Below are 25,475 nucleotides of genomic sequence, written 5' to 3' on the forward strand. Positions count from 1 at the left end.
CTGCTCCCACCCTGCCCAGGACATTTGGCAATCTTTGGAGACATTTTTAGTTACAGCTGAGGGGTGCTACTGGCATCTAGTGGGTAGAGCCAGGGATGCTGCTAAACATCTATAATACCCAGGATGAGTCCCTCCTCCCAGCAGAGAGTTCTCCACTCACAAATGCCAGTAGTGCTAAGAAATCCTGTTTGCTCAGGCAAATAGCTTTAGCTTATGCTGCAGTTTATCATAAAAAGAAGAAAAATAATTTGATTCTTAACTAGCAAACCATTGAGCCTTACAGCTATTGGTCCCCATACAATTTAGAAAGTGTTAAGTTCGGTCTCCCTGCTTGGCAGAGGTTTTGTTTGTTTGTTTGTTTCTGTTTTTTTTGTTGTGTGTGTGGTGTTTTTTTTTTTTTTTTTTTTTGCTTGGCAGAGTTTTAAAAACTTTTCTCATTAGTTTTGAATTTTTTAAAAAATGAGAATATGACTTAATTATTGTTCTCTTTCTTTCTTTCTTTCTTTCTTTCTCTTTTTTTATGTTTATTTTTGAGACAGAGACAGAATAGGAGCAGGGGAGGGGCAGAGAGAGGGAGATAATAGAATCTGAAGCAGGCTCCAGACTCTGAGCTGTCAGCACAGAGCCCGACCTGGGGCTTGAACTCATGGACCATGAGATAATGACCTGAGCTGAAGTCAGACACTTAACTGGCTGAGCCACCCAGGTGCCCCAATAACAATTTTTTTCTTATGCGTTTGCTCATTCATACAAAATTTTATGTAATGGTATATCAATGGGATCATTTTAAATTTATTAATCTATGTAAAGCTTAATGGCAACATTAAACAAGTCATTTATCCTGCAGCCCTAATGCGACCACTGAAATATCTTTGTTCTGATCCGTGAAAAAATCTCCTTATACACCAGTATAGTCAGCTCTGTGCTGTCTGCCCAGCCTTTTATCAACCAGACACCTTCATTAGCTGGTGCTTCTGAGTTGCAGTAAGAATTGATGTTTCTAATGATGACCCTGGAGCACTGAAAGGTTGTTAATGTGAGATTCAGTTTTGCTGGGACATGTCATGTGAAAAGGTGGGGTTGTGTCACAGTGTGTCGATGGGCTGGAGGGAGAAAGAGTTTGGGGGTTAATTAGGGAGAGATGCAATGATCTAGGCAAGGGAGAGTTGCTTGAACTGAGGTGGGCAGCAGTGGAAAGCCAGGAAGGGATGAATTTGAGCAACATTCTAAGGCAGAATTAACCAGATATTGAGGATGGAGTAGAGTGAGGCATCAGAACATGCCAGAGGGTTTGGTTTAGAAATGGTTAGATGGTGGTAATAACAGAGTAAGGAATCAGGATCATGAATGATACAGGTGTGTTCAGTGGTCAGTAGAGCTGTCTAGTGAACATTTGAAAATAGGAGTTTAGTGCTCAGGGCAGAGTGTGGGAAGAGAAGCAACTTGAAGCCAAGAATTGGTTAAGACTACCCTGGGAAAAGGTGTAGGGCTTATATTTTGAGTGGGTACTTTAGAGTAGGGATAGGATGTGTGATGGTGTAACTGATGAACACATGTCAGTTCTTCAAGGCGTGTCAGCAAAAGTGATCCACGTTCTGACCTTGGAGGACAAATTGCATGGAAGCATGTTAAATGCCTTTAATTTTCCACTGACGGTTTCTGAGTCTACCAAAAATTATCTCCTGGCTTAGAAAACTCAGGTTCATTTTTGAGTTAATATCTTCTGGATTTTAGTAGTTTCCAGGGCATCTCTTTTTGTTTAAAATGCTAGTAGCTTAATTTTTATTTTAGTTATTAGAGTGATAACAAGCTCATAAAACGGATTGGAAAAAAATAACAAAATGAAGCTTAACCTCCACGAGACGATTACCATTAACATTTCAGAAACATTCATTGTAATGTTTTTCTTCACATATATTTATATGTTTATACCTTAGGAAGGAATCATACTGTGTTGTTTGTAAACTGATTTCTGTTATTTGCATCGGATGTGGAAATGCTTAATATCTCTACAGATCCAAACATCTTTTTTAGTGGCTGCCAGAATTCCTCTGCTGTAATGCTTTTAGCTATTATCCTGTTGTTGGACTTTTATGTTTTGTACTCCATTATTATTATAAACAACTTTGAAATAATACCCATACATTTGTCTTAAAAGGCTTAAATTAGTAGGTTAAAGGTGATCTCTTGAAGATAACTGCTTTTGTCTTTGGTACAAAATGTTGCTGTGACCTTGAGTTGCTAGCCCTGTTTTCAAAAACCCTTCATCTCTCAATTCTCTTGCCTTGTTCTTCCTCCAGTGGGAGATTCTTCACAGTCAAGCTCCCGGTTGCTCTCGATCCTGGGGCCAAGGTTTCAGTCATCGTGGAGACAGTCTATACCCATGTGCTTCAGCCGTATCCGACCCAGATCACCCAGTCAGAGAAACAGTTTGTAGTGTTCGAGGGGAACCATTATTTCTACTCTCCCTATCCGACTAAGACACAGACGATGCGTGTGAAGCTTGCCTCCCGAAATGTGGAGAGCTACACCAAGTTGGGGAATCCCACGCGCTCTGAGGACGTCCTGGATTATGGACCTTTCAGAGACATCCCTGCTTATAGTCAGGTAGGCTTGTGTGGAGTCCATTCTGTCTCTCTTTCCTTCAGAGAGTCTCTTTCCTTCAGAGAGTCTCCTCCCTTCAGAGAGTCTCTTCTGGAGTGACTGCTAGTTGACTGGCTGTGAAACTACTAGTTTCACCTGCTGTGAAATGACTCCATGGGGGTCACCTTTCTCATTTTGGGAGTACAGATAGAGGTTCGGAGGTTTAGGAGGATTTTTTCAAAAGGCTCTAATAAGGAAAAACATGGCAAATGAACCTTATAAATTTTGCAACTTGGAGTTTTTCAGGCAGTGACACATGAGCTGAGCCGAATTACTGCATAAGAATTTAGGACCTGACAAAGGCTAATATTAGTCAATGACAATGATTACTAGAGATTGCTGAGGTTGAAGGAGACAGAGTTTATCTGCAGGTACTGCAGGAGGTTTCCTAATACCGAACCCCAAATGTAGACAGTAGTGTCTGTACAAATAAGATGGGCCAAGGCAGGTCTCTCCCCTTGGAAGTCTTGCCAACAGATGAAGTGAGATCTCAAACTGCCTGTGGGCAAGTATGCCAGACGGAGAAGAGGAGCTGGACAGAACATGCCTTGTCCATCCCTCTCAAATTTACAGTTACTTAGGGTGTATGGGTCCTCTGGACAAAAAGGCCCAGAGTCTTATACTAACAGAACTCCCATCACATGAAATTAAATGTGAGCCCAGAGGCATTAACTTCCTAAATGCATGCAGGCAGTGGAGGAGAAGGGGATTTGGGAAGGGAGAACAACTTGCTGACTGTCTTTTGTCCTGGGCTCTGTAGTTAGTGTATTCAGTATGATCATTCATTTCATTGAATCATAGTTAAAAAACATAGTTAAAATATTTGTTTTTATCCTCTAGGTATAGAGGAGGAAACAGACTCGGTGAAGCTAAATGACTCCTCCAAGACTAGAGTAACAAATAGAGTAGCTTCCAGGGACGGTGGGCAGTTGTGTGTAGCACAGTGTTAGCAAATATACTCACATGAAAAAATAATAATACAAAATAAGGAGGTAGCATTTGGAGAGCTGAAGTGGGGGTTGGGGGAGAAGGACAAGGCATTGTGGGTAGAGGTCTGGAGATGGGAGACCGGGCGCTGTGCTGGCTGGGGTGGCTGCTGGGGTCATAAGGCAGTCTGCCTTACTGAGCCTAGGCGTTGGGCCTTAAATACAGAGGGAGCAGTCAAGGCTTAAAAAAGACTTTGTTGTTACAGGAAAGTTCAAACATATCCAGGAGTATGGAAAATAGTATAAGCTCCCATACACCGATCACTTAGATTCAGTGGTTTTCACAATATTACTGCACTTGAGCGCTCTCTTTTTCCTCTGCTGTAATATTTTAAACCAAATCTTGGGAGGAATCCTGTCATTTCAACCCATGTACTTGTTTATCATCTCTAAAATACATGGAGGAAAAAAAAATGAATAAAATAAAATACATGGAGGAGTGTCCGGGTGGCTCAGTTGGTTAAGTATCCTGACTTTGGCTCAGGTAAAGATCTCATGGTTCATGGGTTCAAGCCCCACATCGGGCTCTCTGCTGTCAGCACAGAGCCTGCTTCGGATCTTCTGCTCCCCTCCCCTTCACTTGCTCTCTCAAAAATAAACATTAAAAAAAAAAAATAACATGGATATTTAAGACTTCTTTTCATCTCTGTGTTTAGAACATATGTTAATGAGGATGTACAGTCAAAATAGTTCTAATGTCACTTGAAATAATTATTTCTTTCTCAGATGTCAGTTTGACATAGTTAGGGCTATTCATTTTGGGTCATTTTCAACTGTTAAGAATTTATTTTAATTTAATTTTATAAAATGATGGTATATTGGGAGAACTTTAGCTTCCACTTTTACCTTCTGTCTGTTCTTGGTGACCATGTATACTAGTTTTTGGTTTATTTTTCTAAATTTTTTTTTTTTTAAGTTTATAAATTTATTTTCGAGAGAGAGAGTGTGAGCAGGGGAGGGAGAGAGAGAGGGAGAGCGAGAATACCAAGTAGGCTCCGTGCTCAGTGCAGAGTCTGATGTGATGTGGGGTTTAATCTCACAATGGTGAGATCATGACCTGAGCAGAAATCAAGTCGGATACCTAACCGACTGGGCTACCCTGACACCCCTCTAATTTTTTTTTCTATGTGTATTTATGTTCCCCCATTTCTCTAAAATTAGCACCCTGTGTTTACTGTGGCCCCATGGGTTTTGGGGGGGAGTGAGAGTGACGCTCTGTGATTCCTGGTGTAGTTACCATGTGGATAGAGAGTCCTGGGGGCTCATACTTCTGGAGCTGAGGGACTGGCCACTCTGTGGGTTGTGTTTCCTCTAACTGCATATTTATTTCTTTTTCTTAAAACTGAGTGACCATTCATTTCATGTTAAGGACAGAGGTTTGTTTATTCTCCTACATAGGCTTTTAAATTTTGAATATTTTGGATTTTTGACTTCATTTTATTTTATTTATTTACTTAACAATTTTTATATTTTTTGAAAAGTTTATTCATTTAATACTTCTGAGAGAGAACGCATGTATGTGTGTGCACAAGTGGGGTAGGGGCAGAGAGAGAGAGAGAGGGAGGGAGGGAGACACAGAATCTGAAGCAGGCTCCAGGCTCTTGAACTGTCAGCACAGAGCCTGATGTGGGGCTCAAACTCACAAACTTAGAGATCATGACCTGCACCGAAGTTGGACACTTTACCGACTGAGCCACCCAAGCACCCCTCTTACTTCATTTTAAAATAATAAAATGTTCATGAGATACTTACTTGGCAAATATAGAGGAAAATGTGATGCCAGTTGACATCCACTTTTGACATTGTCGTAACTGAGTCCTTTCTAAGCATAGGGACTTTTTAATGTGGGAATCATATTGTGTATAAAGTATTGCATGATACTTTTGCCTCCTAGGATATTCTGTAAACATTTTACATTACCTTTGTAAACCGTTTTTAATAGCCACTTAAGATCCTATGATTTAGTGTATCTTACAGTATATTTGCCAAGTTTCCTATATGGTGGACAGTTAGGTTTTAAAAAGTTTAATACTATGGCACAAAAACAGACATTCGGATCAATGGAACAGAATACAGAACCCAGAAATGGACCCCAAACGTATGGCCAACTAATCTTTGACAAAGGAAAGAATATCCAATGAAATAAAGACAGTCTCTTCAAGTGGTGCTGGGAAAACTGGACAGTGACATGCAGAAAAATGAATCTGGACCACTTTCTTTTTTTTTTTTTTTTTTTTGGACCACTTTCTTAAACCATACACAAAACTAAACTCAAAATGGATGAAAGACCTAAACGTCAGATTTGACCTTGGCCGCAGCAACTTCTTACTCAGCATGTCTCTGGAGGCAAGGGAAACCAAAGCGAAAATGAACTATTGGGACCTCATCAAAATAAAAAGCTTCTGCACAGTGAAGGAAACAATCAGCAAAACTAAAAGGCAACCAACGGAATGGGAGAAGATATTTGCAAATGACATATCCGATAAGGGTTAGAATCCAAAATCTGTAAAGAACTTAATCCAACTCAACACCCAAAAGTCAAACAATCCAGTGAAGAAATGGGCAAAAGACAGGAATAGACACTTCTCCAAAGAAGACATCCAGATGGCCAACTGACACATGAAAAAATGCTCAACATCTCTCATCATCAGGGAAATACAAATCAAAACCACAATGAGAGAGCACCTCACTCCTGTCAGAATGGCTAACATTAACAACTCAGGCAACAACAGATGTTGGCAAGGATGTGGAGAAAGAGGATCCCTTTTGCACTGCTGGTGGGAATGCAAACTGGTGCAGCCACTCTGGAAAACAGTATGGAGGTTCCTCAAAGAACTAAAAATAGAGCTACCCTACGACCCAGCAGTTGCACTACTAGGCATTTATCCATGAGATACGTGTGTGTTGTTTCGAAGGGGCACATGCACCCCAATGTTTGTAGCAGCACTGTCAAAAATAGCCAAAGTATGGAAAGAGCCCAGATGTCCATCGACGGATGGATAAAGATGTGGTATATAGATACAATGGAGTATTACTCAGCAATCAAAAAGAATGAAATCTTGCCATTTGCAACTACATGGATGGAACTAGGGGGTATTATGCTAAGTGAAATTAGAGAAAGACAAATGTCATATGACTTCACTCATATGAGGACTTTAAGAAACAAAACAGATGAACATAAGGGAAGGGAAGAAAAAATAATATAAAAACAGGGAGGGGGACAAAACAGAAGAGACTCATAAATATGGAGAACAAACAGGGTTACGGGGGGGGGGGTGTGGGAGGGGGGGATGGGCTAAATGGATAAGGGGCATTAAGGAATCTACTCCTGAAATCATTGTTGCACCATATGCTAATTAACTTGGATGTAAATTGAAAAAAAATAAATTATTAAAAAAAAAATAGAACTCAATAGCCAAATTATGAAAGAGCCCAAATAAAGAAGATGTGGTATATATACTCAATGGAATATTACTTGGCAATCAAAAAGAATACAGTCTTGCCACTTGCAACAGCGTGGATGGGACTAGAGTGTATTATGCTAAATGAAATATGCCAGTCAGAAAAAGATCAGGGGGCGCCTGGGTGGCGCAGTCGGTTAAGCGTCCGACTTCAGCCAGGTCACGATCTCGCGGTCTGTGAGTTCGAGCCCCGCATCAGGCTCTGGGCTGATGGCTCGGAGCCTGGAGCCTGTTTCCGATTCTGTGTCTCCCTCTCTCTCTGCCCCTCCCCCGTTCATGCTCTGTCTCTCTCTGTCCCAAAAATAAATAAAAAACGTTGAAAAAAAAAATTAAAAAAAAAAAAAAAAAAAAGATCAGTCTCATATGATTTCACTCATATGTGGAATTTAAGCAGCACAACAGATGAACATAGAGGAAGAGAAGGAAAAATAAGATAAAAATAGAGAGGGAGGCAAACTGTAAGAGGTCTTAAACACAGAGAACAAATTAAGGGTTTCTGGAGGGGAGGTGGATAGGGAAAGGCTAAATGGGTGATGGGCATTAAGGAGGGCACTTGTTGGGACGAGCACTGGGTGTTATATGTAAGTGATGAATCACTGGGTTCTACTCCTGAAACCACTACTACACTGTATGTTAACTAACTTGAATTAAAAAAAAAAAAGTTTAATACTATAACGTTAATATCTTTGCATATGACTTTTTATATATTGTTAGGGTAGATTTTCTTTTAAATGTTTGTTTATTTTTGAGAGAGAGCAGGGGACAGGCAGAGAGAGAAGGGAGAGAATCTGAAGCAGTCTCCACGCTGCTAGAGAGCCCGATGCGGGGCTCGAACTGACGAACCGTGAGATTGTGATCTGAGCCGAAGTGGGCCACTAAACTGAGCCACCTAGGCGCCCCTCTTTTAAAGTTTTTACTTTAATTCCAGTTAGATAACATACGGTGTAGTATTAGTTTCAGGAGTACAATGCAGTGATTAAACCATGCAACACCTAGTGCTCATTGCATCCAGTGTAATCCTTAATCACCTTCACCTATTTAACCCATCCCCCCACCCTCCTCCACTCTGATAGCCACCAGTTCTTTATAGTTACGAACCTGTTTCTTGGGGCGCCTGGTGGCTCAGTCGGTTAAGCATCCAACTTCAGCTTGGGTCATGATCTCATGGTTTGTGTGTTCAAGCCCTGCATGGGTCTTTGTGCTGGCAGTGCCCTTCTTCTCAAAAGGAGAGAGAGAGAGATTGTTTTGTGTTTGTCTTGCTCTCGCTGACTTATTTTGCTAAGCACTATATTATGTTGTGTATGTGTATGCCACATCTCATCCATTCATTGGTTGACAGACACTTGGGCTGATTCCATATCTTGGCTATTGTAAATAATGCTGCTATAAACATAGAGGTGCATGTATCCCTTTGAATTGGTGTTTTTGTATTTTTGGGGTATGTACCCCGTAGTTTCAGTAGTGCTGGATCATAAGGTAGTTCTGTTTTTAACTTTTTTAGGAACCTCCACACTGTTTTCCAGAGTGGATGCACCAGTTTGCATTCCCACCAACAGTGCACGCACAAGGGTTCCCTTTTCGCGCATCCTCACCAACACCTGTTTCTTGTGTTGTTGAGTTTAGCCTTTCTCAAGAGTTGTGAGATGATACCTGACTGTAGTTATTTGCATTTCCCTCATGTTGGGTGATGAGCATCTTTTCATGTGTTTGTCAGCCATAGGATAGATTTTCTGAAGTAAAAGTTTTTAAATTAAGGCATATGAACATTTAAAAATGTTTTTTTTGAATGTTTATTTTTGAAAAAGGGCATCCGCACGCACAAGTGGGGGAGGAGGGGGCGGGGGGCTGACACAGAGGATCTGAAGCTGGCTCTATGCTGACAGCAGAGAGCCTGATGTGGGGCACAAACTCACAAACCGCCACATCACGATCTGAGCTGAAGTCAGATGCTTAACCGACTGAGCCACCCAGGTGCCCCTAAAAATCTTTTGATGCATATTGCCAAGTGGTTTTTCAAAGGGTTAAGCCAATTTATCATGGCATCAGCAGTCAGAAACTGCTGGTTTCCTTGCACCCTTGTCACTATTGGCATTAAATAATACGATATGGATGAAGTTGAACTTTTAAAAATCCAGTCCTAGAATGAGTGAATAAAGTAGTAGGATATATGAGAATGAATACAGTGTCCTTTTCATGGTCTTTTGGGGAAGAAGGGTATTTTTTTGATCCTTCTGTCCTTTTAGATACCATTTTTTAAGGTTCCAGGTGTGTATTCATAGAGGGGCATTTATATTACTTAGTGATTGGGAGGAATTAATACTAATTTCATTGGTGAAATTGGCAAAGTGGAGGAGGAATTGCCAAAAGTATTTCCTTTAATTCTCTGAGATGTCATTGGGAGGCAGTATTTACTGTGGAGGAGTGCGGAGCCAGAACTACAGAGTTGAAGACCCGAAGACTTAGTATTGCCACTTAGATTCATTTATGACCTTGAATATGTTAAAACTGCTGGGCCTCGGTTTTTTTAATTTGTAAAATGAGATGGGTAGTACCTCACTGTGTTGTTTTGAGCATTAAATGATCATACATTTGTTTAGAGCTCATAAAAGTGACTACCAGATAACATGTTAGCTCCATATGTGTTAGCTGAAAAAGTCTTCCATGAACTTTTATTTATAAGTCTTCTTATGTGCTAGAAAAATTCAGTAATGTTATGAATCATCCTCAGTTTTGAGGTTATTTGCTAGCTCATTGGGTAGAGATCATGTCTTTATTAGATCATGAATATTACCTAGTCACACTTTTTCTTTATTATAGTTTAAGGTTTCATTTTATGTTAAAACTGGAAAAATTATTTAAAAGGCAACTTAAAAAGCTCATTGTAGAAATTTTGCAAATAGAACGTACAAGGAGAAAGAAATAATCTATAACTGTTACTTGGGATTCTCATGTATTTCATTCCAGTTTTTTTTTTTTTTTTTTTTTTGTCTTTTTACTCATATGGTGGCTATAAGATGAGTGGAGCATAGAAGTTTTTGTTTTTAAAATACAAATGAAAAAAAAAATTAAAAAAAAAAAAAAAAAAGAGGGGCGCCTGGGTGGCTCAGTCGGTTAAGCGTCCGACTTCAGCCCGGGTCACGATCTCGCGGTCCGTGAGTTCGAGCCCCGCGTCGGGCTCTGCGCTGATGGCTCAGAGCCTGGAGCCTGCTTCCGATTCTGTCTCCCTCTCTCTCTGCCCCTCCCCTGTTCATGCTCTGTCTCTCTCTGTCTCAAAAATAAATAAACGTTAAAAAAAAAAAATTTAAAATACAAATGATGGGGAGGGTGGGTGATGGGTATTGAGGGCACCTGTTGGGATGAGCACTGGGTATTGTATGGAAACCAATTTGACAATAAATTTCATATTAAGAACAAAACAAAATAAAAAAACCCACAAATGATACTTATGTTGGAACCTAAAGCAATTTTGTGTATCCTATTTTTCTATTTAATAATATATCCTGAATGTTTATTTCTGTATGCCAGTAAAAAGTTCCAGTAAGCGTCATTTTAGAATGTGGCCCACAGTAGATATACCATAATTTAACCATTCTGTTGCTGATACATGGATTGTCTCCAGTTTATTTGAAACTAGTATTGATTCATTTGTCACTTGTTTCCTTCCTTTATAGGATACTTTTAAAGTACATTATGAGAACAACAGCCCTTTCCTGACCATCACCAGCATGACCCGAGTCATCGAGGTCTCTCACTGGGGTAACATTGCTGTGGAAGAAAATGTGGACTTGAAGCATACAGGGGCTGTGCTGAAGGGGCCCTTTTCACGCTATGATTACCAGAGACAGCCAGATAGTGGAATAGCCTCCATCCGCTCATTTAAGGTATGGGGTCTTCAACCAGACAGTGGGAGAAAGTATCATTTTATCATATCTGCCCTTTCTTTTGCTTTTTTAAAGTATCTGAATATTGACCGTTGTTTGGGATTGTTTGGTGTTCAAGTAGTTGAGCTCACAGTGTTAGAACCAGCAGAAAGAATCTTTAAAAAAAAGTGCCCCCATTTGTATATGTAGGCCACGTGTTTGTTTGTTTTTTTAATGATTTTATTTATTTAGTTTTTGTTGTTTTTGGGGGTTTTTTATTTTTATTTTTAAATAATATCTACACCCACCATGGGTCTTAGACTCATAACCCTGCAATCAAGAGTCGCATACTCCAATGACTGAGCCAGCCAGGTGCCCTAAAGTAGGCCATGTTTTTAAAAGAAAACTTGAATAATAGAAAAAGGAAGACCAAACCACCACCCAGACATTACTATTGCTCATATTTTAATATTTCTTTTTTCTTTTATAATGCTCTTTTAAAAAGATATGTGATTATATTGCATATGAAGTTGTATATACTTTTTGTCTTGTAAATAAGAGAGTGTACAGTGGAAAGCTGAAAACATGCACAGTTGAAAACCTCCTTGAGGGGTGCCTGGGTGGCTCAGTCAGTTGAATGTCCGATTTCGGCTCAGGTCGTGATCTCACATCCGTGAGTTCGAGCCCCGCGTCGGGCTCTGTGCTGACAGCTCAGAGCCTGGAGCCTGTTTCAGATTCTGTGTCTCCCTCTCTCTGACCCTCTCCCGTTCATGCTCTGTCTCTCTCTGTCTCAAAAAATAAATAAACGTTAAAAAAAAAGAAAACCCCCTTGAGAAACACAGACGTTAGGGGTGCTAGCCCCCCACACAGTTGAAAATCTGTGTATAACTTTTGACTCTGAAAATTTAACTACTTATAGCCTCCTGTTTTCTGGAAGCCTTCCTGATAACATAAACAGTCCATTATGACATTGTTTGGTATGTTGTATGTATTAATTATATACTACATTCTTATGTAAGCTCAAAGTAAGCTAGAGAAAAAAATATTAAGAAAATCATAAGGAAGAGAACGTGGCGTTTAAGTACTGTATTTACTGAAAAAAAATCCACATATAAGTGGACTCATGCAGTTTATGAACAACTCATGTTGTTCAAGGGTCAGCTGTTCTTCTGTTTTATAGAAGGGCTCATTATGTGAATGGAAGTGTTAGCATTATTTCTTCCTGATTACGAAAAGATACTTACAGATTTGGAAGCCACAGTAAAGAGGTGGAGAAACCCTCCATGACCCTGCCACCTAGCGATTTGATGTAATTTCTTCCATTTTCATGTTTCTCTCCCTGCAGAGTAGTTTAAAGATTATTTTTATCTTTGTATTAATCGTTTAGTATTCGTAAAGGTATTTACAATTCTCTTCATTATTTATTGTTCAGGAGAATTTGGCTATTTACCATGATTGAGAAATAGTTACAATATCTAGAAATTTTGAAGCCTTGGGTGTGGGGATGGTAGTTAGACCTCTTTTTAGGTTGTTTCCAGTTTGGGGACTGTTTTAATTAAGTATTGTTACAAGGAGGCTCTTGGTGTAGAAAATCTTTTCTGTCATTAGGATCATCTCCTGTGAGTAAGTTTCTGGAGGCTTTCAGGCATGTCCCTTCTTTTGCAGACCATCCTCCCTGCTGCTGCCCAGGATGTTTACTACCGGGATGAGATTGGCAACGTTTCCACCAGCCACCTCCTTATTTTGGACGACTCTGTAGAGATGGAAATCCGGCCTCGCTTCCCTCTGTTTGGCGGGTGGAAGACTCATTACATTGTTGGCTACAACCTCCCAAGCTATGAGTACCTCTATAATTTGGGTCAGTCTTTAGTACTTAGTGCTTAGGGGAGAGACTATCATTATCTTTCATTTCCTGCATTTTTATTTCTACTGGTGTTCGTTTGTTTTGAGAATTACCAGTCGTTTTTGATGGGAAGAGAGAATTATCATTTTTTGGAAGGCTGGGATAGCAGGAACAACTTTTCATGGGTGGAGATAAATTACTGTTGTAAAAGTAATGCCTGCATATAATAGTTCACACAGCCTAGTCAAAATCCTTCTAACCCCTGGTTCCATCATAAGACAGAGCTGCGTAAGTTTTTTTTAATTTGAGGTATTTAAAAAATTAAGGAAAACTCAGAATAATAAGCACTTTTATGCGAGCACCCAGAACTAATCATTATAATGATTTGGCCATATTTTCTTCAAGTCTTTCTTTTTAAAATCTTTTAAACACAAAATTGAATGTAGAAAACCATACAAAACAGATGTATAGCTCAGTAAATGACTAGAACACCTTGTAAACACCACTCAGGTCAAGAAGTTGAACTTTGCCAGCCAGCCAAAAGGCTCTCCATGTACCTCTTCCTTCCCCACAACCGTAGTTACCATCCTGACTCTTGGTAACCACTTTCTTGACTTTCTTCATAGCTTTATCACCCAAGTGTACTTCTCTAGATAATCTACTTTAGTCTTGCCCTTTCAAAAAATTCGATGTCTTATCAGTCTCTAATAATCCAGTCCCTCCTGTGTGTGTGTGTGTGTGTGTGTGTGTGTGTGTGTGTTGAATACAGTTTATCTGTTGAAGAACTTGAGCCACTGGTAGTGTAGTCTCCAGTCTGGATTTTGCTGACTGCTTACTCAAAATGCGGTTCCTGTATTATTCCTATATTATTCAGTGTATTCCTGTATCTTCTGTATTTCTTGCAAATTGATAGCTGTTAACCTTCCTTGCTGTCTTATGAAAAGACATTCTTGGTTCAACTTGTATATTTTCATTTCTTGTTTTTTTTTTTTTTTTAAGTTTTATTTATTTAAGTAATCTCTACACCCAGAGTGGGGCTCAAACTCACAACTTTGAGATTAAGAGTTGCATGCTCTTCTGACTGAGCCAGTCAGGCACTCCTCAACTTGTTTATTTTCTGTCCCAGACCTGGAATCAGCTTTTTCTCTTTAAAGCTCTGGTTTCTTCTTGTGGAAAAGGGTGTTTTAAGACCACAACCTGAGAACTAGGAATGTTCATTGTGCTTAGTTTGGTCAATTTCTAGGCCTTTTCGGGGCGCCTGGGTGTATCAGTCAATTAAGCATCTGACTCTTGATTTCGGCTCAGGTCATGATCTAACAGTTCATGAGTTCAAGCCCTACGTTGGGCTCCATGCTGACAGTGTGCAGCCTGCTTGGGATTCTCTCTTTCCCCCATCTCTCTGCTCCTCCCCCACTTACGAGCATGCTCGCTTGCTCTCTCTCTCTCAAAAATAAACTTAAAAAATTTTTTTCTAGGCCTTTTCAGTTAATGGAGTTAAGTATATATTATGTCTTTGTATAAACAAAATTATGAAGTTTTATAGTTACTTAATAGTATGAGCTATAGGGATTTTGTTCCTGTTATATCTGTACTTAGTTCCATACTGAGAATTCTTGTTCTGAAGGACAGAGAAGGTGACAGAATTAGAGCATTCCACAATTGTTTTATCCCACACCTGCTACACAACAGTCTCAGAATAAAAACGATCACACTGCCACTTCCAATATGGTTACTGAAAAGAGTTAGTTTATTTATTTATTTATTTTTGGAATATCCTCTCCCCATTCTGCCCCATTTTTTTTTTTAAAGTTTTTAAATGTTTATTATTTTTGAGAGAGAAAGAGAGGGAGAATGCAGATGGGAGAGGGGCAGAGAGAGAAGGAGACAGAGGATCCAAAGTGGGCTCTGTGCTAACTAACCGCAGCCAGCCCGATATGGGGCTTGAACTCCCAAACCATAAGGTCATGACCTGAGCCGAAGTTGGATGCCCAACTGACTGAGCCACTCTGGTGCCCCTCTACCCCATTTTTTGGTGTGCTGCATGTATACTATGTATATATCATCAGAACAAATAGCTGTTACACAGCATAGCTCCCCGCTTTTAACTCTGGTCTTAGCTCTGCAGTAAGTGTAGTTAATGCTCACCATATCAGTTTTTACATCGACTGATAAGGTCTCTATTCATTTTGATGACCTGAAGCTCATTCTCTAGTAGATTCCTTAGGAAGGGCTTGTAGGAATGAGTTCTTACATGTTAACAGGTTGTGCCTTTTGTGCATATGAGTCACTTTGATGAATATAAAATCCTTGGCTTACACATCTTTCCTGGAGTATCTTACATGTGTTACACTCTTATTGGTATAAAGTGTTGCTGTCAAAGTCTGATGATTTAATTTTTCCCCTCTGTGAGTCACTTCCCTTCTAAGTCTTAAATATTGAAAGGGATTCTTTCTTTAGAATCTAATACTTTTGGGGCGCCTAGGTGGCTCCGTCAGTTAAGCGTCTTGACTTTGGCTCAGGTCATGATTTCATGGTTTGTGGGTTCAAGCCTCGTGTTGGGCTCTGTGCTGATAGCTCGGAGCCTGGAGCCTACTTCAGATTCGATGTCACCCTCTCTGCCCCACCCTGCTCATGCTTGTCTCTTGAAAGTAAACATTAAAAAAAAAAATCCTAATACTTCTACTAGAACACATCTTGGCAGTGGTTGCTCTGGGTTGCTATTCTTGGGTCTGCATTATGGTTTTTCAACTTACAGTTTAAACCTTTTTGTAAGTTTTTTCCTTTGGCGCTCCCGATTATTTTTATGTTGAGTCTTTGCCTGTTTTTTTTATTTAAAAAAAAAAAATTTTTTTTTTTTAATGTTTATTTATTTTTGAGACAGAGACAGAGCATGAACGGGGGAGGGTCAGAGAGAGAGGGAGACACAGAATCTGAAACAGGCTCCAGGCTCTGAGCGGTCAGCACAGAGCCCAATGCGGGGCTCGAACTCACGGACTGTGAGATCGTGACCTGAGCCAAAGTTGGCCGCTTAACCGACTGAGCCACCCAGGCACCCCAGAGTCTTTGCCTGTTTTTTAATATTTGGCAATTTCTCTTGAATCTTTCCTTCATTGATTCATTTGCTTCAATTCATTTGCTTCATTCATTCATTTGCTTCCTTTTACTTTTGATTTATTAGAAGACATTACCTGTTGTGTTTATTCACTCCTGTTCTTTCTAGCTTAGCCTTCATTTCTAAGACAGTTTTTTTAATTTCTAAAAGTTATTTCCTAAATTTTTTTCTGAGTTGTCATTTCTGAATTTCTAGAATTCTTGTTTATATTACTCTTTCATGACTTGTGTCATTTTTAGAATACCTTTAACATTAGTCTGTTTTTAAAAAGCAGGAACAGTTTTGATTAGTTTTGTGGCATGAATTTCTGGCATGTTTTCATTTTCTGTAGGGATGTTGTCTTTTTTAGTAATTTTTAAAAACATAACTTACTCTAAGACTGAGGGGCACCCTTATCCTTTTTTGTTGCTCATTTTTTCCCCTAAAGTTTTTTTTTATTCAGTTAAGTAATCTCTGTACCCAGTGTGAGGCTCGAACTCACGACCCCGAGATCAGGAGTGGCATGCTCTTCTGACTGAGCCAGCCCGGCGCCCCCTGTTGCTCATTTTTAATGTGAGCAATTAAGAGGAAGTATTGTAACTGTACATTTGATTTAATGTAGTATGAAAAATGGTGGCTTGCTTTCGGAGCCTGCCCTGGCTCGGTGTCCTGTAGCTCTGTTGTTCCTGTTAGGCTTGATTTTGTTTTCCTCCGTGTATGGTGCTGTCCTTGGAAGGGAGCTCTGATGGCTTTTCCAAGTTCTCAGGGGCTAGATGCCTCTAGACTGGCAGGTCTGTGGGCCCATTTTGCTCTCTGCTATGTGGGACTGCGGGAGGCGGACTCAGAGCTCTGGCCGCTCTTCTCCAGTTGGCCTGCTTCGCTCTCTAGTGAATATGTCTTGTTTGGGGCTCTTCTCTTCTCAGGTCTGTCACTTGCCCTGTTGGTTCCTTCTTCCTCCTCTACAGACACTGGTGGCCTTACTAATAATGTGCAGGTTGTGTGACTGTTGGTGTTTTGTGACTCCTCTGTGTTTTGGGGTTTGTGGAGATCCCTAGTTTATCCAGTTTTGTTGTAAGTATGTTCCATGGGGTTTTGGTTTTGCCATCTTGTTGCTCTTTCTGTAGAAATTGGTGAAGACCCAAAACCATGCTGCCACCACACCTCTGTCTCCCAGAGTCTCCTAGTCCGTTAACTTCAGATGGCATCTGTTCATTCCTCTCTGGAAGATGAGAGCGTCCATACCCTCTGCATCCCTCTAGCTCCTGTGCCATTTTCTCTGTTTTTCACATCACTGCGTGTATTTGCTCTTTCTTCAGGTGACCAGTATGCACTGAAGATGAGGTTTGTGGACCATGTGTTTGATGAGCAAGTGATAGATTCTCTGACAGTGAAGATTATCTTGCCTGAGGGGGCCAAGTGAGTGTGACTGTTCCTTTCCTTGGCTTCCCATTTCTCTGGTGGTGGCCTTGTGGTACTTCAAGGGGAAACTGTGTCCTAGGGGTGTAGAATAGGTGCTCAGTACATACCTTTGACTGAGAGGCCCGTAGGGACTTTCTTTTTTTTAAAGATGTATTTATTTTTGAGAGAGTGCAAGTGAGGAAGAGGCGGGGGCGGGGGGGGGGGCAGAAAATCTGAAGTGGGCTCTGCATTGATAGCATTGAGCCCGATGCGGGGCTCAAACTCATGAACTGTGAGATCATGACCTGAGCTGAAGTCAGAGTTGGACGATTAACCGACTGAGCCACCCAGGTGCCCCTGTTTACGAAACCTATTCCCCAAACAGAGTCCCTGTATGTGACAGGTGCAGCCTCCAGAGGGGATGGGATGATCTGTAAGAGGACAAAATGCAGAGTCAGGACAGCCAGGTAGCGCTTGTGCTGTGTTACTATAAAAAAGAAGAGCAGTGGGGGCGCCTGGGTGGCTCAGTCGGTTAAGCATGTGACTTTGGCTCGGGTCATGATCTCACATTTCGTGGGTTCACACCCCACGTTGTGCTCTGTGCTGTCAGCTCAGAGCCTGGAGCCTGCTTCGGATTCTGTGTCTCCCTCTCTCTCTGCCCCTCCCCTGCTTGCACTCTGTCTTTCTATCTCTCTCAAAAATAAATAATAAACATTAAAAAAAATTTAAAAAAAAAAAAAAAAGAGCAATGGAGTAATGGCTCTGTTTTATCCCGGGCCCATCAGACCAGGTTCAGAAAGGGCGGTCCTGGTGGTGTATTAGGGTTCTGTGCTTAAAACGGTAGGCAGTCGTTGGCCAGTTGAAGCAGAAAGGACTGCATTTGAAGGGTAAGGCATCTCTTATAAAATGGCAGCGTAAGTTGCAGATCCAGAGAGTCTCTGGGAATCCAGTTGGTGGAAACCGGGTGGATGGATCCATCCATGGATGATGGATGTTCACAGGGGACCCGCCCTTGGCATGAGTGACAAACACCTATGTGCATATTTGTGTCACTTTGCTCTGGGTTCATTTCAAAGGGGAGCATCTGCTTGGCCTCTCAGGTCATGTGTCCACTCTGATCACCAGAGAGAGTCACCTTGATTGTTCCTCCTGTGGAATGGGGAGTTTTAGCAAAACTAGAGTGTGAGAGCCTGGAGGAGGGAGAATGGATCCAGGCAGACAAAGACAGAGCCTGTCCCACTATACCTTATAAGAAGTTCTCAGTCATGTGAAGAGAAGGTACTTCGAAGTAACTTCTCAGGGGCCTCTTCAAGTCCCGGCGAGGCTCTTGTTGGGTGGAATGAGCAGGAGGGCTGTGTGGGCTATGTGACTCCGAGGGGTTGGCCAGCACTGGCGAGGACTAGCGAGTACAAGGTGCAGGGGGATAGTTGTTGCGTCGGCAGGAAAGTGGTCTGATACTCAGGGTTTTCTGGCAGCGGGTTAGCTGTCTTGGGAGGTCTGGTGGTCCCTGGTGCCGGGAGGGGAGCAGAGTGGAGTGTGAACTTCATGACCCTGAAAGGCCTCTTGAGCCTTAGAATTCTCCAGCCCTAAATAAACCTCGTACGTAGATCAGTGCAGTTTGTCTAAGGCTGTATTTCATTCCTACCTGCGTCCAGGAACATCCAAGTTGACAGTCCCTATGAAATCAGTCGTGCCCCAGATGAGCTGCACTACACCTACCTGGACACATTTGGCCGCCCTGTGATTGTTGCCTATAAGAAGAATCTGGTGGAACAGCACATTCAGGACATCGTGGTAAGTGGCTCCACAGTTCTGCCTTCTGGGCCTTCCTCCTCAGAGTGTGGGTCCTGGAGGCCAGGGACTTGCCTGTCTTTATCTTTCCTTCCTTGGGCTGTAGGGGTTTGAGCACAGTCCCCTCTGTGGGTAGGTGGGGCAGCCTGGATGATCATTGGCCTGCTGAGGCCCCTGTGTTGTCCCCAGCGTCCATGCAGACTGTCAGAGCCCGTCTTCCTCGTTCTCTCTTCCAGGTCCACTATACGTTCAACAAGGTGCTAATGCTGCAGGAGCCGCTGCTGGTGGTGGCTGCGTTCTACATCTTGTTCTTCACTGTCATCATCTATGTCAGGCTGGACTTCTCCATCACAAAGGTACCCTTTGGCTTTCCCCCTACATTTGCTAGTCATCTTGCACCCTTGGTCATGTGTTTCATTAGCTTTTCTGAGCACCAGTCCTTTGAACAAGTTCAAGGCAGAACCCTGTCCCCCAGAAGCCTTGTCCCTGCCTGTGGCCTCTGCTAACCCTTACCATGAAAAGAGACACCTTGTTCTTGTTGCGATCACAGAGCGCACTTGTTAAATGAGGCAGGTGCTACTGGCGCCTCACAGCCGCTACTGGCGGGTGAGTACTGTGGAAACAGGGCAGCTGGAGGTGTGTGTTTCGGTGGTGGGACTACCCTGAGGCGGTGACAGGCAGAGAAGGTGGAGAAGGGCATTCAGCTGGAAGGAACGGTTTGTGCGACAACAGGAAGGGCTTGGGTGGAACCCATGAGGGGCAGCAAAGATGTTGATCTGGCTGGTTCCATAGACCGGTGAGGCTGCCCAGTGAGGCAGCTACTAGCAAATCTTGTCATACGGAAGGGCTGAGTCTAGGTTTTATTACAAAATAGCCCTGTTTTTTTAAGTTTAAAAGCTGATTTTTTTTTTTTTTTAATTAAAAATTTTTTTTTTAATGTTTATTTATTTTTGAGACAGAGAGAGACAGAGCATGAACAGGGGAGGGTCAGAGAGAGAGGGAGACACAGAATCCGAAACAGGCTCCGGGCTCCGAGCTGTCAGCACAGCGCCCGACGCGGGGCTCGAACTCACAGAACGCGAGATCATGACCTGGGCTGAAGTCGGACGCTCAACCGACTGAGCCACCCAGGCGCCCCTGATTTTGTTTTTTTTTAATATATTTATTAAATTTTATTTTCAGTAGGCTCCACCCAACATGGGGTTTCAACTCACAACCCTGAGATTAAGAGTCACATGTTCCACTGACTAAGCCAGCCAGGTGCCCCTGCTTTTGTTTTTTTTAAACTTTGCTTTAAAATAATTCCACTGTTAGGGAAATTTTGCAAGCATAGTAAAAATAACTTGTATACTCTTTACCTAGACCTAGCAATTAACATTGGCCTCTCTCTTTATATATAATTATTTTTCCTGGGCCATTCGAGAGTAAGTTGGAGACATTTTTATCCTTCCTCTCCTTGAGTACTTAAGTGTGCGTGTAGCTTAGGGACAAGGGTATTCTCTTAATAGAACCACAGTATGATGATCAAATTGAGGAGGTGTTACATTGCCATAACACTGGTAACCAACATGCAAGCTCTGTTCAGATGTGGCTGATGGTCCCAGTGATGGTGACATTTTTAGCAATTGTTTTTCTTTCTCCAGAATCCAGCTGAGGATCATACGTTGCATTTAGTTGTCACATTTCCTTAGACTCCTTTAACCTGGAACAGCTCCACCGCCTCTCTTTGTCTTTAATGACCATGACGTATTTGGCATGTAGAGACCAGTTTGGTAGAACGTCCCTTAGGTGTATCGTGTTTCTCCCTGATTAAATTCAGACCATGCATTTTTGGTAGGAATGCACTTAAGTGCTGCTGTGTCTGCAGCGCATCACATCAGGGGTACCTGATGTCAGCTGGTCCCAGTGCTGGGGATGTTAACTCTCCTTATTGGGCTAAGTTGATGTCTGCCTATTCTTCATGTTAAAGTTACTGTTTTTCTCTTTGCAATTAATATATGATTTGTTTGAGGCTATGTAAATACCCTCATATACATTAGAGCATTTACCATTGATTCTTGTCTGAGTCTGTTATGTGGTGGTTGAAAAACTGATTCCTTTTGCTGGCACTGTACTGTAGGGAAGGCTTTTCTTCCTGGTTGGCTAGTTACTTGTGTCGACTTGTGCCTTACCTTATTCTATGGGCTGCTGTCCACTGGCACTACTTCCTTTGGTGCTCTAATTGTTGCTGATTGGACTTTTTTTCATGTCTCATCATTTTTTTGAGCACTTCCTTATTGTCAGGCACAACAGCATGTTCCAGGCATATCCTTCACTTTCTCCAGGCAGCCCTGGTTCCTTTTATTGTGGAATGGTGCCTGGAGACTATGATCTGTGAGCTAGGTGTGATCGTTGCTTTTGGAGTATCACTGGGTCTGGGCCTTTCAGCAGACAGAGCCAGGGGAGAAACATATTTAAAATAGCGGTTAACACCGACGTCTCGCTCCATTCTGAAGCCACAGGGTTCTTGCCGTACTCCCTCATTCCACCATGTTTCCTTCTCTCCTGGATCCCAACATTAATGTATTTATTCATTTGTTGAATTGTGTAAACACACAAAATAGTTTCAGAATTGCTGCAGTCATGCTGCCACAAACACCAGATCTACCAAGTAGAGTCCCAAGATTCGTTAGCAGTTCTTTTTGTCTTTAGACTGAGAACGTCTTATCAAGTACTGTGTTCCCAAGGTAATTGGCTTAGTTTTCCTGTATTAACTCATTTGAAACATAATTAAGTTCATTTATTTGTTTGAATTTTGCTGTAGTTTCCCTCTCTGTCACTGTTAAGTATTTAATTTTGGTTATGAATTTGTAAAACCCTGCCTTGTGGATAACCAATTTCATCACTCTCTGGGTATCCTCCCTGATTTATTTGGCAAAAATAAGCAGATGTTTTAATTCTCATTTCTTCTTTCTTGCACAAAGCATAGCACTAGTACATATTTTTTGTACCTCTTTTTTTCATTAAACACATTCTGAGAATTACCCATACCAGTTCATAGAGAGCTTTCTCCTTTTTAAAAAAATTTTTTTATTTTTTGTATAGCTGCAGAGTACTTCCTTGAATGAATGGGTCAGTTTATTCGATCAGTTTCTTATGTATACATTTCCCTGTCTTAAAGCTTTGATAATTTATTGAGAAAAAAAATAATCGTGGGCCAGATGAACCATTTGTAGACCAGATTCAGCCTTTGTGCTACCAAGTTAGGACTTTTGAAGTAGACTCAAGGTGAGAGAGAATGCTGGAAAGTATGTAGGACCGCATCTAAAGGGTCATGAATAGCAGGATAAAGAGCTTGGGCTTTGTTCTTTGGGCCTTGGGAAACCCTTGGAGGTTTTAAGGAGAGAGACATAATAAATGTCCTGGAAGCCTTCCCTAACTTGCATTGAGACTTCTCTTTCTTCACCTGGGACCGCACCTGTCCCTTTCATGGTGTATTCTGGCATTAGTATCTTTTTTCACGTCCCTCTGTATGCCCTGCCGGACTTTGAAGTGAACGTCTCCTTCATTCTCATGTCCCCAGTCCTGCCATTTGCGGAACTGGAGTGGATTTAATGTCAGCAAAGGTTTGATTCAGATGGCTTTTCTTGTTTGCACAGCTGGTGGTGGGTGCTTTTTGGAAGGTGAAGGTTGGGGCAGGCTCAGGCCTGGATGTTGTCATGCACAATGTCTCCCCCACAGGATCCAGCCGCAGAGGCCAGGATGAAGGTGGCTTGCATCACAGAGCAAGTCTTGACCCTGGTCAACAAGAGAATAGGTCTCTACCGTCACTTTGATGAGACCATCAACAGGTACAAGCAGTCCCGGGACGTGTCCACCCTCAACAGCGGCAAGAAGAGCCTGGAGACAGAGCACAAGGCCCTGACCAGTGAGATTGCATTGCTGCAGTCCAGGCTGAAGACAGAGGGCTCTGACCTGTGCGACAAAGTAAGTGTCTGCCATGCCGGAGTCGCTCGGCTCTCTGCCCGCTTGGTCATACTTCCAGGGATTGTCTCCCACCTGCTAGAGCACCGCAGGGCTGCTCTGTGTAGAGCACACACCAGGCCGCTCCCACTCACCGCTGGCTGGTCCTGTGGTGCCAATCCTCACAGTGGAACAAGAAGTTTGGGGGTGTCGGTTGTGGGCTGGGATCGGAAAGCTCTGCTAGCCTCCACGTCACTGTCTGTCCACATGGCTGGCATGGAGAGCGGCTGCTTCCTCTGCTGGAGACCAGCCTGGGCGAGGCTCCAGGCTGCTCGCGTGTACTGAGAAGAACCTAGACTTAGAATCACTCGTTTGAATTCGGGCTCTGATTCAGCCTTTGTAAACCTGGGCAAGTTACCTAATTTCTGCGCCTCCGTTTCTTCATGTCTTAGTACTTAACCTCTCAGTGTTGTGAGAGTGTGAAATGAGTTAGTGCACGTCAAGTGCTGAGAACCATGCCTGGGACAAGCTTTGTGAGTGAGTTCTTGTTGGCTGTAAATGAAGACGAGCCTCCCTCCCCGCCAGAGGTGCCCCTCCTAGTCTCCCACAATCCCCCTCTCCACATGCCGCTCCCCAGCACACCGTCTCCTTGCTGTGTTCTTCATGGCTCCTCCCTCTTTCTGAAGCTTTTCTTTATGTGCTCAAGGAGTACCTGGCAGCTTCGCAAAGGCAAGATGCCCAGTCTGTCTTTGCTGCTCTTTTGCAGAGCCTCGAAGTGTGCCTGGGACTGTGGCTCACTAAATAACTGTCGTGTTGAATGATTGTGACCGTGAGATGCTCAGTCCCACACCCAGCTGGTGACAGCGGGGGGAGACATTCAGTCTCTCTGCCATATCGCTGCCATTGGTCTTGTCTAACTGAATCCCTGGACCTGATTTGGCCAGCCAGAGGGAAGAGGAGGAGTGTACCTCGAGTACCTGCTGTGTCCCTGGTACCATGCCAGGGGTGACCCATCTGTTCCCACTTGATCCTCACAACTCTCCTCTACAGCTGACGCTCAGGGTCGGATCTTGAAGGAGTAGAGAGTGGAGCTGGCATTTGAAGCCAGGCCTGTCTCCTTCCATAGCCAGCCCGTCTGCCCTGGGCCTCCAGGGTCTGTAGGCATGGGAGGTGGTGGCCCTGCTGAGGGAGGGTGGGAGGACCCTTCTCAAGCTCTGCCCTGCTCTTGCCTCGGCCAGGTAAGCGAGATGCAGAAGCTGGATGCACAGGTCAAGGAGCTCGTGCTGAAGTCTGCGGTGGAAGCCGAGCGGCTGGTGGCTGGCAAGCTCAAGAAAGACACATACATTGAGAACGAGAAGCTCATCTCTGGAAAGCGGCAGGAGCTGGTCACCAAGATCGACCACATCCTAGACGCTCTGTAGCCCCATCGTCATCAGGGTGGGCCCGGGGCGCTGCACTTTCAGATGACAGGTTGGGGGCGAAGAGGGGGAGGTGATCATCAAGGCCACTGAATGCTGGCATCTGTATTTTACAAAAGGCCTTCAAGGAAGTGAAGCCAGGCCCTGCTGCAGGCAATACAAGAAACTTAGTTTTTGTTCTTAAAGGGTTCCTTTTTTAAAAAACGAAATGAAACAAAAACACTTTAATCCCATTAAAAACAAAATATTTTTGTGTTTTGAACAAAGAAATTTTCAGTAGTTGATTGATTTTGTTTTGTTCTGAAGCCTAGGGTATTGTTTCAGCCCAAAGCCCCCTTGTTTTTTGCTCTAATTCCTGATGTTTGGGTATTTTGTAAGTGTATGTTTGTTTTTTTTAAAAGCGTGTGTGGCTAAATGAAAATAAAGCAGGGACTGTGAACATTTTGTTTGTTCTGGTGACAGTCTCATAACTTATTTCTTAACTCTGAGGATAGTCCTTTATCAAGTGCTTTTTATTCATTGAAAAATAGTGGATTTGCTTCTTAGAGCAAGTTTGCACGGCAAGTGTTGGCTGCATTTTACATGTTAGAACACTTAAGGCCACAGAGGTAAAGTGGACTATGTAATCATCGAACAGAGTGGTGGAGTGAATGCTCTTTTAAACTTCTTTTTTTAAATCTGTTTTGCATCACATGCTATATTAGGCACTAAGGATACAATGATGGACGAGGTAGAGGTGGTTCTTATGGAGGACAGATGATCAAATACAAATTCATAATCACAAACTGTGACAAAACCCCATGAAGAAAAGGGACAGGGTTCTCTGAGTATTTACAGGAGAGTACCCAGCGCAATCTGGGTCGAGAGGGGAATTGGGCAATTTCCCTAAGGCAGTGACTTTGGAGTTGGGCTCTGTAGGAGTTACATAGATGGCAGAGGGCATAGCATGTGCAGAGGCCTTGGGACAGGCTAGGGCTTGAGGACCTGAAAGGAATCCGAAAGCGTAGGGCATAGGCTGCAGAGGTGGGAGAGCCCAGATGAG

The 25,475-nt window shown here is 42.5% G+C and overlaps 1 protein-coding gene across 2 annotated transcripts in view; it reads left to right on the forward strand.

Moving 5' to 3' along the window:
- Positions 1-24,877, forward strand: part of RPN1 (ribophorin I) — a 30,645-nt gene extending 5,768 nt beyond the window's left edge. For both annotated transcript variants that reach the window (XM_060631911.2, XM_078442682.1), the window contains exons 3-10: positions 2,301-2,607; positions 10,762-10,971; positions 12,616-12,808; positions 17,201-17,300; positions 18,938-19,076; positions 19,310-19,429; positions 22,794-23,039; positions 24,254-24,877. In XM_060631911.2, the coding sequence (XP_060487894.1) occupies positions 2,301-2,607; positions 10,762-10,971; positions 12,616-12,808; positions 17,201-17,300; positions 18,938-19,076; positions 19,310-19,429; positions 22,794-23,039; positions 24,254-24,436 (1,498 nt within the window). In that variant the 3' untranslated portion in view covers positions 24,437-24,877. The remainder of the gene's footprint in view (positions 1-2,300; positions 2,608-10,761; positions 10,972-12,615; positions 12,809-17,200; positions 17,301-18,937; positions 19,077-19,309; positions 19,430-22,793; positions 23,040-24,253) is intronic.
- The last annotated feature ends 598 nt before the right edge of the window (positions 24,878-25,475 follow it).

This window comes from Panthera onca, chromosome A2 (genome assembly GCF_046562875.1).
Source record: "Panthera onca isolate mPanOnc1 chromosome A2, mPanOnc1 haplotype 2, whole genome shotgun sequence".
Taxonomy (NCBI): domain Eukaryota; kingdom Metazoa; phylum Chordata; class Mammalia; order Carnivora; family Felidae; genus Panthera; species Panthera onca.